Raw genomic sequence first — 12,586 nt, forward strand, 5'->3', positions numbered from 1 at the left:
GCATCAAAGGGACGATGGACGGGGCCATGTACCGTCAAATCTTGAGTGAGAACCTCCTTCCCTCAGCCATTGAAAATGGGTCGTGGATGGGTCTTCCAGCATGACAATGACCCAAAACACACGGCCAAGGCAACAAAGGAGTGGCTCAAGAAGAAGCACATTAACCTGTCTGGGATAGGGGGCAGTATTTTCACGTCCGGATAAAAAAACGTACCCGATTTAAACTGGTTACTACTCTTGCCCAGAAACGAGAATATGCATATTATTAGTAGATTTGGATAGAAAACACTCTGAAGTTTCAAAAACTGTTTGAATGGTGTCTGTAAGTATAACGGAACTCATATGGCAGACAAAAATCGGAGAAAATTCCAAGCAGGAAGTGGCCTGTGTGACAATTTGTAGATCTCCTTTTGCTTCTCTATCGAAACTACAGGATCTGTGGGGTTACGTGACACTTTAAGGCTTCCATTGGCTCTCTAAAGCGTTCAGAAAGCGGATTGGGGCGTCTCCTGTCTCTGGGCAGAGTACAGGAGCACAGTTTGTCAATGGACTGCCTGGTGACTAAGAGATTGGAAATGCACGTTCACGAGACCTCGCCATTTTTTCTTTTGTCCTTTGAATGAATACACTATTGTCCGGTTGGAATATTATCGCTATTTTACGAGAAAAATACCATAAAAATTGATTTTAAACAGTGTTTGACATGCCTCTAAGTACGGTAATGGAACATTTTGAAATTTTTCGTCTCGAAATGCGCTCGCGCGTTTCCCTTTGGATAGTGACCTGAACGCACGAACAAAACGCAGGTATTTGGACATAACTATGAATTATTTGGAACAAAAACAACATTTCTTCTGGAAGTAGCAGTCCCGGGAGTGCATTCTGACGAAGATCAGCAAAGGTAATACAATTTTCTAATAGTAATTCTGAGTTTAGTGAGCCCCGAAGTTGGCGGGTGTCTGAATAGCTAGCCGTGATGGCTGAGCTATGTACTCAGAATATTGCAAAATGTGCTTTTGCCGAAAAGCTATTTTAAAATCTGACATAGCGATTGCATAAAGGAGTTGTGTATCTATAATTCTTAAAATAATTGTTATGTATTTTGTCAACGTTTATGAGTAATTTAGTAAATTCACCGGAAGTTTTGGGTGGGAATGCTAGTTCTGAACATCACATGCTAATGTAAAAAGCTGTTTATTGATATAAATACGAACTTGATTGAACAAAACATGCATGTATTGTATAACATAATGTCCTAGGAGTGTCATCTGATGATCATCAAAGGTTTGTGCTTCATTTAGCTGTGTTTTGGGTTTATGTGACATATATGCTTGCATGGAAAATGGCTGTGTGATTGTTTTTGGCTATGTACTCTCCTAACATAATCTAATGTTTTGCTTTCGCTGTAAAGCCTTTTTGAAATCGGACAATGTGGTTAGATTAACGAGAGTCTTGTCTTTAAAATGGTGTAAAATAGTCGTACGGTTGAAAAATTCAAATTATTGCATTTTTGAGGTATCTGTATTTTGCACCACGTTCTTCCATTGGATATTTGGCGAGGCGTTCCGCTAGTGGAACGTCTAGATGCAAGAATTAAGGTCCTGGAGTGGCCTAGCCAGTCTCCAGACCTTAATCCCATAGAAAATCTGTGGAGGGAGCTGAAGGTTCGAGTTGCCAAACGTCAGACTCGAAATCTTAATGACTTGGAGAAGATCTGCATAGAGGAGTGGGACAAAATCCCTCCTGAGATGTGTGCAAACCTGGTGGCCAACTACAAGAAACGTCTGACCTCTGATTGCCAACAAGGGTTTTGCCACCAAGTACTAAGTCATGTTTTACAGAGGGGTCAAATACTTATTTCCCTCATTAAAATGCAAATCATTTTATAACATTTTTGACACGCGTTTTTCAGGACTTTTTTGTTGTTATTCTGGTCTCTCACTGTTCAAATAAACCTACCATTAAAATTATAGACTGATCATTTCTTTGTCAGTGGGCAAACGTACAAAATCAGCAGGGGATCAAATACTTTTTCCCTCATTGTAAGTGTCATTTTTCCAATAGAACATATCTGCCCCTACCTTTTGGCATGGCCGTTTTGGCAGCTCCGTTGCCATCGTTGGCTCCGGATGACAAGGTTGACATTTTGTTCAGGCCTCACACTGGGCCACCAACTTGGCAATCTGAGTACTCAGACCAAACCACCACACCGACTGTTGAGCCCTCAGTCTGCATTTGATTGTCCCCATGTGTCCCTCATGCACACTGTTTAGCATTTCTGGTTGTAGAGTCTCTGGGATAACTATCCGTTGTCCTTTCATGAGAAGGTCTCCATTACAGTGGAAGTCACTTTGGTGCATCCAATAGGGCTTCAGCAGCTGAGGCAGTTCCTCCTGCCTGGGCCATCCCTTTTTGCACTGCTGCACTATCTGTCGGCAGATGGGGTCTCATTGTTGCTCCTCTGAATTCTGCTGCAGTTTGGTCTGAGATGCAGGTAGGCTGTCCCTTTTATTGCATTAATGGACACATGTACCTCACCCTCTTGACATTGCTCCTCCTCTGATAATGGATGTTTAATTGGGGCCCTGGAGAGTGCATCTGCTGTGATCAGTGCCTTCCCTGGCACATACACCATCTTGTAGGTGAAACTCAGTAATTTGAGGCGGAAGCGCAGAACTCTGGGAGGCAAGTCGTCCAGTGCTTTTGTCCCAAACAGAGCCAACAGTGGTTTGTGGTCAGTCTCTGTTGTAAACTGCAGGCCAGTAAGGTATTGGCTGAGCCTTTCACATGCCCATGTGATAGCCAACACCTCCTTCTCCACTTGAGCATACCTTTGCTCTGTGTCGGATAAGCTTCCGGAAATGTATGCTATTGGATGCCACTCCATGTTGTCCTGCATCTGTGTGAGGACCTCCCCTAGCCCAACGGATGACGCATCTGCTGATACCTTTGTCTTAGCGTGGGGACGGTACTGGGCCAGCACTCTCTGTGAGGCCAGGTCTCCTTTGATTTTGTCAAACGCCACCTGTTGCATGTGACCCCATGACCAGTCATTCTCTTTGGCTAGTAAGTCTCTCAGGGGTTTGGTTGTATCTGAAAACTGTGGGAGGAACTTACCCGCATATCTGTGATGGCGCTGATCTTCTCCGGATCCGGCTCTATTCCAGCTGCAGTGATTTTGTGTCCCATGAACAAGACCTCTGACTGTGCAAAAGTGCGTTTTTCATTGAGTGTCAGGCCAGTTTCCTGGAGTCGGGTCAGAACTGCTGTGAGCCTTACATCATGTTCTGCTCTGTCCCTTCCGCACACGAGCACATTGTCCGCGTGGACTATGACGCCACTCAGCCCATCTAACAGCTAGGACATGCGTCTTTGGAAATGCTCATTAAAACAGTAACGGCCAAACGGTGTTATAAACGTTGTGAGCGCCCTACTCTCTGATGACAGCGGTATCTGCCAGAAACCTGAGTGGGCGTCTAGCTTTGTGAAGACTTGTGAGCCATCCAACTGAGCCAGTGACTGCTCCACTGATGGTAAGATGTGTCTCTGCAGAGTGCCTCATTTTTTACGTTTAAGCCTGATGCTACCCTGTACCTTTCAAAGCGCCTGATAATTTCGGCCAGTTTTGAATGTCCATACAATCAAAATTCTCCGGGGGACTAATGCGAAATCCGTCAGCACTAGCCACTGGCCTGTCCGTGTTTGCGCCAGAGCCCGTTGAACTTGGAGTCGCAAGCCCTGAAATCCCGCCAGCTTCTTCCTCTTGCAACATGTTGCTTAGCAGTAACCTTGCTCGTTAGCTAGCAAAATAATGATATGGGCTGTTTTATCTCCAACAATGTGCCCTCCCTGCTTTGAAACAGCCTGAATGTATGATTTACTTGGTACGTCCTTCACGTTTATGTGAATTTTAAAATCACTTCTGGCACCATGTAGTATGATCTAAAATAAGGAGGCACAACAACGAGGTTCTAGCTCCAGCCTGTTTATTAACCTAACCCTCGCATGTCATACATAGGTACGGATACCCCCAAGGGACATCCTACTACACTAGCAACTTACCTTGGCTTCTTGCAGCCACAAGATCCTTTTGACGCTGCACTTGCGTAACAGGAGGTCAGCCTGCCACGCAGTTTCCTCGTGGATTGTAATGTAATCGGTGTCCAAAAAGGCAGATTACCGATTTTGTTATGAAAACTTGAAATCGAGACTAATAAATCACCCCTAATCAGTCGATCTCTAATGACAACTGCGGTGTACAACATAGACGCTTATCAGGTTCTGATCATCTTACTATGCTTCTTCAACCGAGATTGGCCCCCGACTGCTAATCAATCAGCTCTTTATTCTCCAGGCTCTGCTTTGTCATCAAAATGGAAAAGCTTGCAATGAGTGACATGTATCCATTGTGATTTTCCCTGCTGACCTCGTTATGAGCAAAACTTGACAAGGACCTTCCCATTTTGGCCCTGATGTGTCTGTTAAATATTTGTTTTGCCATCACCCATCCTTTCTTAGTAAGGTAGGCTTCAACCCATCGTGAGAAACAATCAACAACGACCAGAACATCTTCCTTTCCTTTACATTTGGGCAGAGTGATGTAGTCAAGCTGTAGATGTCTTATGGGTAGGGTAAGAGTGCATTTGGCGCTACACATCTCAGGTTGTATTTCCACACACCTTGGTTGAGTTTGCATCCTGCAGCCATCCATTACCACACTTCATCTTTTGGAGCTCTGCTTTGCATGTCTCTAATGTGTTACAATGTATCCAAGGTGTATTTCCTAATCGGTTTAGGTGACAGATGTGTTCTCTTGGCAGCCGTCTTGGCAGCTCTGTCAGCCAGGTCATAACCTTTACTCTCGTCTGTACAGATTTTTTTCCCATGTGCTTTCATTTTCAAGATCGAACTTGTCCAGGTAACTGGAGAGCATTCAGTAGAGCCATCACCTCTGGTCCATTCTTCACAGGAGCTCCCAGTGATGTCATGAATCCTCTGTTTTTCCATATTTTTCCAAAATCATGGGTAACGCCGATAGCATACCTTGAGTCTGTGTAGATATTAGCTGTTTTTTACTTCAGCCTGTTTACATGCTTCTGTCAAAGCCACCAATTCCGCTACCTGTGCTGATGTTCCTGCAGGTAACATGCCTGTCACTATCACATTGTCCATTGTAGTAACTGCCCAGCCTGCCTTCCTCACACCCCCCTCCACAATGCTTGAACCATCTGTGTATAAGATATACTCAGACCTTTCCAATGGATGACTTTTAGTAAACCCATCAGAGTTGATCAAAAACCAACTCACAGCAGTCATGTTCAAGTAATGTAGTATCTGTAGGAAGCATCAGAGTAGCTGGATTACATGGTGTGCCACATTGTATGATGATGTTAGGAGCCTCCAACACAGTCGACCACTTGCTCCAACGAGCCGCTGCGACCTGTGCAGCTCGATTCATTGTCAAAAGAGTATGAACAGCATGTGGACCCTTGATGGTAAGATGGTGGTTGAGAACAAGCGATGCCACCATCGACACAGCGACGTAAGTAGCCTGCATAACTCTGTGACAGGGACCCCATCCCAACCCCGCCACATCCAGTTTTTTAAAATAATAGCCTACAGGTTTCTCTTCTGCTGAATGAGTAATGTTGTTGGTTTCACTCGGAACCTGCACAACTCCGATAACAGCAGGTTTATTATGTTGATTGATGTCTCTATCCAATCGAGACATGATGTCGCCGTAGTTTTGTCTCTCCTAGCCTGTCTATGATGTCGCCGTAGTTTTGTCTCCTAGTCAGTAGTTGTGGAAACAAAGGTTTTGCGCTAATCATTGTGTATGGATTGCATCAACTGATGTGTGATTGCCCCATTTTTGGAGGAGTTGAGTGCAGCTCCATCTTCCATGATGGGTAACCCACTGTGTCTAACCGCCTCTGCTCTGAACCTTTCTTCAAATTCAACAAACGGCTCTTTCGGTTTTTGAACACATTTGGTTATCTCTCCCCAATTGGTGGTAGAATTGGTCAGACCCTTAAGGAAAACATGTATTGCCCTCCATCCATCGGCCACATCTTGCTCTTCACCACCCACAGCTCTCTTTATCATTTCTTCAAGTACGCCATGTTCACGGTTGTTCAAAACAAAGGCTAATAACTGTAACCCATCATAACGATGTAGATTGTATAGTTTCTTATCGCTTAAAATGGTCCCACGCCTTCATACCCACATCTCGTGGATGCTTCAAAGACTTTGACAACTCATCCAACTGTTTTGGAGATGCTGATTCATGTGATTACTGTCACCTGGGGTTTGTCTTTACTCCCTTTAACAGCCTGTGTTCTGGTTGGCATAAGACATCGTTTGTCACCGTTGTCAGAATCTTTTGACTCAAAGCCAGGCAGTGCTGACCAGATGCTTGAAACCTGATTATACTTGCGCAACTCAGCATGAGGGTAGATTGAGGGAACAAAGGGTCCACAGGTGGGGGCAAAGTCTGCCACCCTTGCCTCCTGTAATTGTTGAATTTTGCCTTTTAAGTTTTTTCTGTTCACCAAGAGCCCTCACTCTGTTTATCTCTCTGCAATGTCCTATCATGATTATGAAGAAAGAATTTCTCATCTCATTTTATTACTTTGTGTCCATCGTGTCTTTGTTAATGAGTTAGACATTCTCTGTATTTTTCCCCAAGCTTTTGTGTATCAGACAGATTCCATGTTCCAGCTTTGTCAACAATAACGGAATATTTCTTTATCTCTTGCCTACACTTCAATCCAAGGTAACGCCAAGTAATTTACTCTCCTCAACTTGTTCAACAGCCACACCATTCATTACCAGATTCAGCTGAGGTCTAGAGCTTAGGGAATGATTTGTACCAAATACAATGCTTTTAGTTTTAGAGATGTTCCAGATCAGTTTTATTACTGGCCACCCATTCCAAAACTGACTGCAGCTCCTTTTATTTATTTTTGTATTTTACACCCTTTTTCTCACAAATATCCAATTGCAATCCAATTACGATCTTGTCTCATTGCTGCAACTCCCCAACGGGCTCAGGAGAGGTGCAGGTCGAGTCATGCACTCTCCGAAACATGACCAGCCAAATCGCGCTTCTTAACCTCTCTGGTATCAGTGCTAGCCTCCCACCTCGACAACAGCCAGTGAAATTGCAGGGCGACAAATTCAAAACAACAGAAATCCCATAATTAAAATTCCTCAAACATACAAGTATTATACACCATTTTAAAGATAAACTTCTTGTAAATCCAACCACAGTGTCCGATTTCAAAAAGGCTTTACGGAGAAAGCACACCATGCGATTATGTTAGGTCAGCGCCTAAGTCACAGAAAACCATACAGCCATTTTCCACCCAAGGAGAGGGCTCACCAAAGTCAGAAATAGCGATTAAATTAATCACTAACCTTTGATCTTCATCCGATGGCACTCACAGGACTTCATGTTACACAATAAATGTGTGTTTTGTTCTATAAAGTTAATCTTTATGTCCAAAAACCTCAGTTGAAATTGGCGCGTTATGTACAGTAATCATTGACTCAAACAAACATCCGGTGAAAATGCAGAGAGCCACATCAAATTACAGAAATACTCATAATAAACATTGATGAAAGATACAAGTGTTTAACATACGATTAAAGATAAACTTCTCCTTAATGCAACCGCTGTGTCAGATTTCAAAAAGGCTTTACTGCGAAAGCACACCACGCGATTATGTTAGGTCAGCGCCTAGCCACAACCATACAGCCATTTTCCAACCAAGGACAGGTGTCACAAAAGTTAGAAATAGCGTTAAAATTAATCACTTACCTTTGATGATCTTCATCTGGTGGCACTCCCAGGTCTCCATGTTAGACAATAAATGTTTGTTTTGTTCGATAATGTCCCTCTTTATGTCCAAAAACCTCAGTTTTGTTGGTGCGTTTAGTTCAGAAATCTAAAGGCACAATGCGTGCTCTCAAAATCAATCCTCAGGTTGTTTTTGTCATAAATAATCAATAATATTTCAATCGGACAAAAGCTTCGTCAATAGAAAAGGAGAAACAAGAAAGACGCGTTCCCGATCACGCGCAGGACTCATGTCTGGAAATTTCCACTGTCCACTCATTGAAAGTGCTGCATCTCCCTCATTTTTCAGAGTAAAAGCCTGAAACGATGCCTAAAGACTGGCCACATGTAGAGGAAGCCATCGAGACCGTGAACTGGGTCCTAAGTCTTTGTATGGTGGATAGGCTTTCAATGGAAAAACAGCCTTTCAAAAATAATAGCACTTCCTGGTTGGATTTTCCTCAGGTTTTCGCCTGCCATATCAGTTCTGTTATACACAGACATTATTATAACAGTTTTGGAAGCTTTAGAGTGTTTTCTATACAAATCTACTAATTATATGCATAACCTAGCTTCTAGGCCTGAGTAGCAGGCAGTTTAATTTGGGCACGCTTTTCATCCAAAATTCCGAATACTGCCCCCTACCCTAGAAAAGTTAACATCCGCCCGCTTAACCCGGAAGCCAGCTGCACCAATGTGTCGGAGGAAACACTGTTCAACTGACGGCTGAAGTCAAGCCGCAGGCTCCCAGCCCACCACCAGGAGTCGCTAGAGCATGATGAGACAAGTAAAGTCCCCCCCGGCCAAACCTTCCCCTAACCCAGACGGCGCTGGGCAATTGTGCACTGCCCTATGGGACTCCAGGTCACGGCTGGTTGTGACACCGCCTGGGATTGAACCCGGGTCTGTAGTGACGCCTCAAGCACGGTGATGCAGTGCCTTAGACTGTTGCGCCACTCGGGAGGCCATGCAGCTCCTTTTTAAGAGTTTCAGTGACTTCCTTAACTGTGGTTGCCGACATGTATGTATGTATATGGTTGAATCATCAGCATACATGGACACAAAGGCTTTGTTTAATGCCAGTGGCTGGTCATTGGTTAAAATAGACAAGAGTAGAGAGCTTAGTGAGCTCCCCTGCGGTACACCACACCCTACATGTTTGACATTAGAAAAGCTTCCATTAAAGAAAACCCTCTGAGTTCTATTAGATAGATATGAATCTACGATATGACTGAGGTTCAAAAGCTATAGCTCTCTCAATAACCGGTTATGGTCAATAACATCAAAGGCTGCACTGAAATCTAACAGTACCGCTCCTACAATCTTCTTAATATCAATTTCTGTCAATCAATCATCAGTCATTTGTGTCATTGCAGTACATGTTGAGTGCCCTTCCCTATAAGCATGCTGAAAGTCTCAATTTGTTTACAGAGAATTAGCATTGTATTTGGTCAAACACCATTTTTCTCCAACAGTTTGCTATGAGCTGGCAGCAAGCTGAAAGGTTTGCTGTTAGAACCAGTCAAGGCCGCTTTGCCCCTCTTGGGTAGCGGAATGACTTTGGCTTTCCTCCAGGCCTGAGGACAAACACCTTCCTCTAGACTTAGGTTAACGATATGACAGATAGGAGTGGCCAGAGTCAGCTACCATCCTCAGTAGCTTTCCATCTAAGTTGTCAATGCCTGGAGGTTTGTCATTATTGATCGATAACAATAATGTTGCGTACTGGTATGTAACAGAGCCTGCGTGTGTATCAGACAGGAGTATCAGCAGTGGGCGTGTCAGCAGCTATACCTGCCATCTCCTGTGGACCAGGGGGGCTGTGCAGGAGACTTAAGGACAGCCTGCTCCCACATTCTCAACGCTGTCATGGACCAGAAGACAGTATGGTCAGCATTATTTGGCTTATGGCCTCCTGCACCTCAGATCATCCTGATTATTTGAATAATAGACATTGTTGAGTTGTTTAGTCTTTATCGCCTCTCTTTGTGTCCTTAGTGCTCAGACCCAGGAGAACACTGATCACAGACCCTCGGAGGCAGGCACCTGTCTCCCAGACATTCTCTCCAGACTTCAGGTACAGTACACAGGCCTTTTGATTGATTGATTGATTGATTGATTGATTGATTGGTATGTTAGTTTGTTTCTGTACATGATTGCTGTTAATGCTTTGTATTTCCTGCATATGTTGTGCAATGATTTTCCTGTGTGTGTGTCCTTTGATGTCTTTATAGGAGATTGTCTATGAGATGGAGCTCACTAGTCGCTCTCAAAGGACTCAAGATAAGGGACATTTCCTATTGGATCTGATTTCACATAGATGCTCTGTGACCTCTGACCTGCAGAGTATCAGCAGTGAGCTTAGCCTTCAGCAAACATTACATACATGGAACAGGTAATGTACTGACACATACACGTCCTCTATACTAGGGCTTTGGCGGTCATGACATTTTGTCAGCCGGTTCATTTTCATGCAAAAGAAACATGACAAGAAGAACATGTATTTCAGAAGAACAGAATATGAGTTGGCCTACTATATGTTATCTGGCTATGTGTCCTGCTGTAGGCTTGTTCATTTAGCAGACAAGGTATACTTATAAGTCCCGCGCCATTATTTTATAGTATGATTTTATAGTATGAAAATAAGAAGAATATTATTTTCCTCAGGCTGCACATGTTGCTCTCTCACCAACTGATCATATTTTCACCCGTCAGATTATTCTCAATTCAATCTCGTCTTTACTAATATGTCACATTTAGAATGGCCCATTTATCAAATGGGCAGGGTGAAAAAACAAATGTAATTTGTATGCACTCGAATAGCAATTAGAGCCCGCTTTCTCGAAGGTTGGTTTTTCAATCATGCCGGGTAAGCTACTCTGGTGATTTCACTCCACACATCAACCACTGTTTGAGGAGCATGGAGCCTCTTGCAATATTTCGCCCAAACTCTGTATGCCATGGGCTCTCCAACCTTGTCCTTGCAGCTACCCAGTGCTTAATTTGGGAAACCAAGTCATATCTGTTTTGGAACATCGATAGTAACATGTTTTCACAAGGAAACATATTTCAATAAACTGTTGACAGCTCCTCTCTGCGTGCTGAAGAAAGGAATGCAGGAAAGAGGGGAGGAGATTGATACATGCGGTGGTGAGATTTTCTGTAGCTGAAGGTAATGTGTCAGCCTATTAAGTATGAAAATATAAAAAATACCCTATTGCTAGGCTATTGAAAGTCAAATACAAATTCACTATAATTGTAGACTAACTCTCAGCCGCCCGGCTAGACCAATTTATGTACCAAAGACATCTTAAATATATTTTTTTAAGGTTTTTTGGCCATGCATAATATGCGATAGGCTATGTATTGTATAACGGCACAATCATTATTTGAATTCAGTTTTTTGGAGGACGGGGTTCATATATAGGCCTATGTGTATTTATAAGCTCTAATATGCGTATGGCGTTTTGAATTTATCAGCACCTTAGAAATAAAGTGCTGTCCATTTCGTTGTTAGGCTTTGAAACAACATACCGTACACAACTACCATGTTTTCCACTCAGTTTCAACCTGTTGTTGAACTTCTCTCTTCAAATTGATCAATCACAATGAGCACAATAGTCATGAGTCTTGCCGCCACTATGGTCACCGCAACGGCCCTACTCTATACCAGTGATTCCAACGGCCCTACTCTATACCAGTGATTCCAACGGCCCTACTCTATACCAGTGATTCCAACGGCCCTACTCTATACCAGTGATTCCAACGGCCCTACTCTATACCAGTGATTCCAACGGCCCTACTCTATACCAGTGATTCCAACGGCCCTACTCTATACCAGTGATTCCAACGGCCCTACTCTATACCAGTGATTCCAACGGCCCTACTCTATACCAGTGATTCCAACGGCCCTACTCTATACCAGTGATTCCAACGGCCCTACTCTATACCAGTGATTCCATATTTTTGTTCTAACTTAACTCACTGAACTGATTTAACCCTTGATTAGTTGATTTAGGTGTTAGTGCTGAGCTAGCAAAAATATGCAACCCTGGGTGGGCCTGAGGACTGCTCTACACCATAGAGATCCACTGTACTACAGTGTGAACGTGTGTGTATATTAACTTTAACAAAACGTGTGTTTGTGTATCATAGGGTGATACTGGCACTCCCTGCAGTCATGTTGGTTACTGTGAAGACTGGAGGAGGGAAGAGGACTCTGGACTGTGAGACCCTCATGGAACATATCAACCAGTATCAGGTATGCCACAATGGGGGTTGAGGGAGGGAGGTTAGATTAATGAATAATTCATTCAAGCTAATGTATTGTACCTACAGTCTGTGTGAATCAATCCATAGTTCACTTCTCATCTTGACGAAACCACCTACTATACATGCGTTTTCCCAGATTTGATCATTATCGTTATACAATATCTCTTTGTGTATCAGAGGAAGGGCTGTTCCCCAGCTGGACTGCTGCCCTACCACCTCACAGCACACTTCTTAAGAGTAAGTTCCACTCACAGATTATTAACTATACTGCTCTAGACCTGGGTAGACAGTGTTAACAACAAATTGTGATATTTATCATATGAAATAATTTATCATAGGCTGTGCTCATGGCCAGTGTGAGCTGTGACTGTGCATCAGGAGAAGTGAACAAGGCCATGTCCCTGATCAGTCTTCAATGTCCACTGCTCCTCGTCTCTGCCGGGGTACCGTACATTATACTTCCAGGATCACGTC

At 43.4% G+C, this 12,586-nt stretch overlaps 1 protein-coding gene across 3 annotated transcripts in view; it reads left to right on the forward strand.

Annotated features, from left to right (window-relative positions):
• Positions 1-12,586, forward strand: part of fanca (FA complementation group A) — a 33,955-nt gene that overhangs the window by 17,844 nt on the left and 3,525 nt on the right. For all 3 annotated transcript variants that reach the window (XM_014124304.3, XM_045688159.2, XM_045688160.2), the window contains exons 29-34: positions 9,598-9,729; positions 9,839-9,917; positions 10,075-10,235; positions 11,996-12,101; positions 12,290-12,349; positions 12,451-12,555. In XM_014124304.3, the coding sequence (XP_013979779.1) occupies positions 9,598-9,729; positions 9,839-9,917; positions 10,075-10,235; positions 11,996-12,101; positions 12,290-12,349; positions 12,451-12,555 (643 nt within the window). The remainder of the gene's footprint in view (positions 1-9,597; positions 9,730-9,838; positions 9,918-10,074; positions 10,236-11,995; positions 12,102-12,289; positions 12,350-12,450; positions 12,556-12,586) is intronic.

Source organism: Salmo salar, chromosome 10 (genome assembly GCF_965601325.2).
Source record: "Salmo salar chromosome 10, fSalSal1, whole genome shotgun sequence".
NCBI lineage: Eukaryota > Metazoa > Chordata > Actinopteri > Salmoniformes > Salmonidae > Salmo > Salmo salar.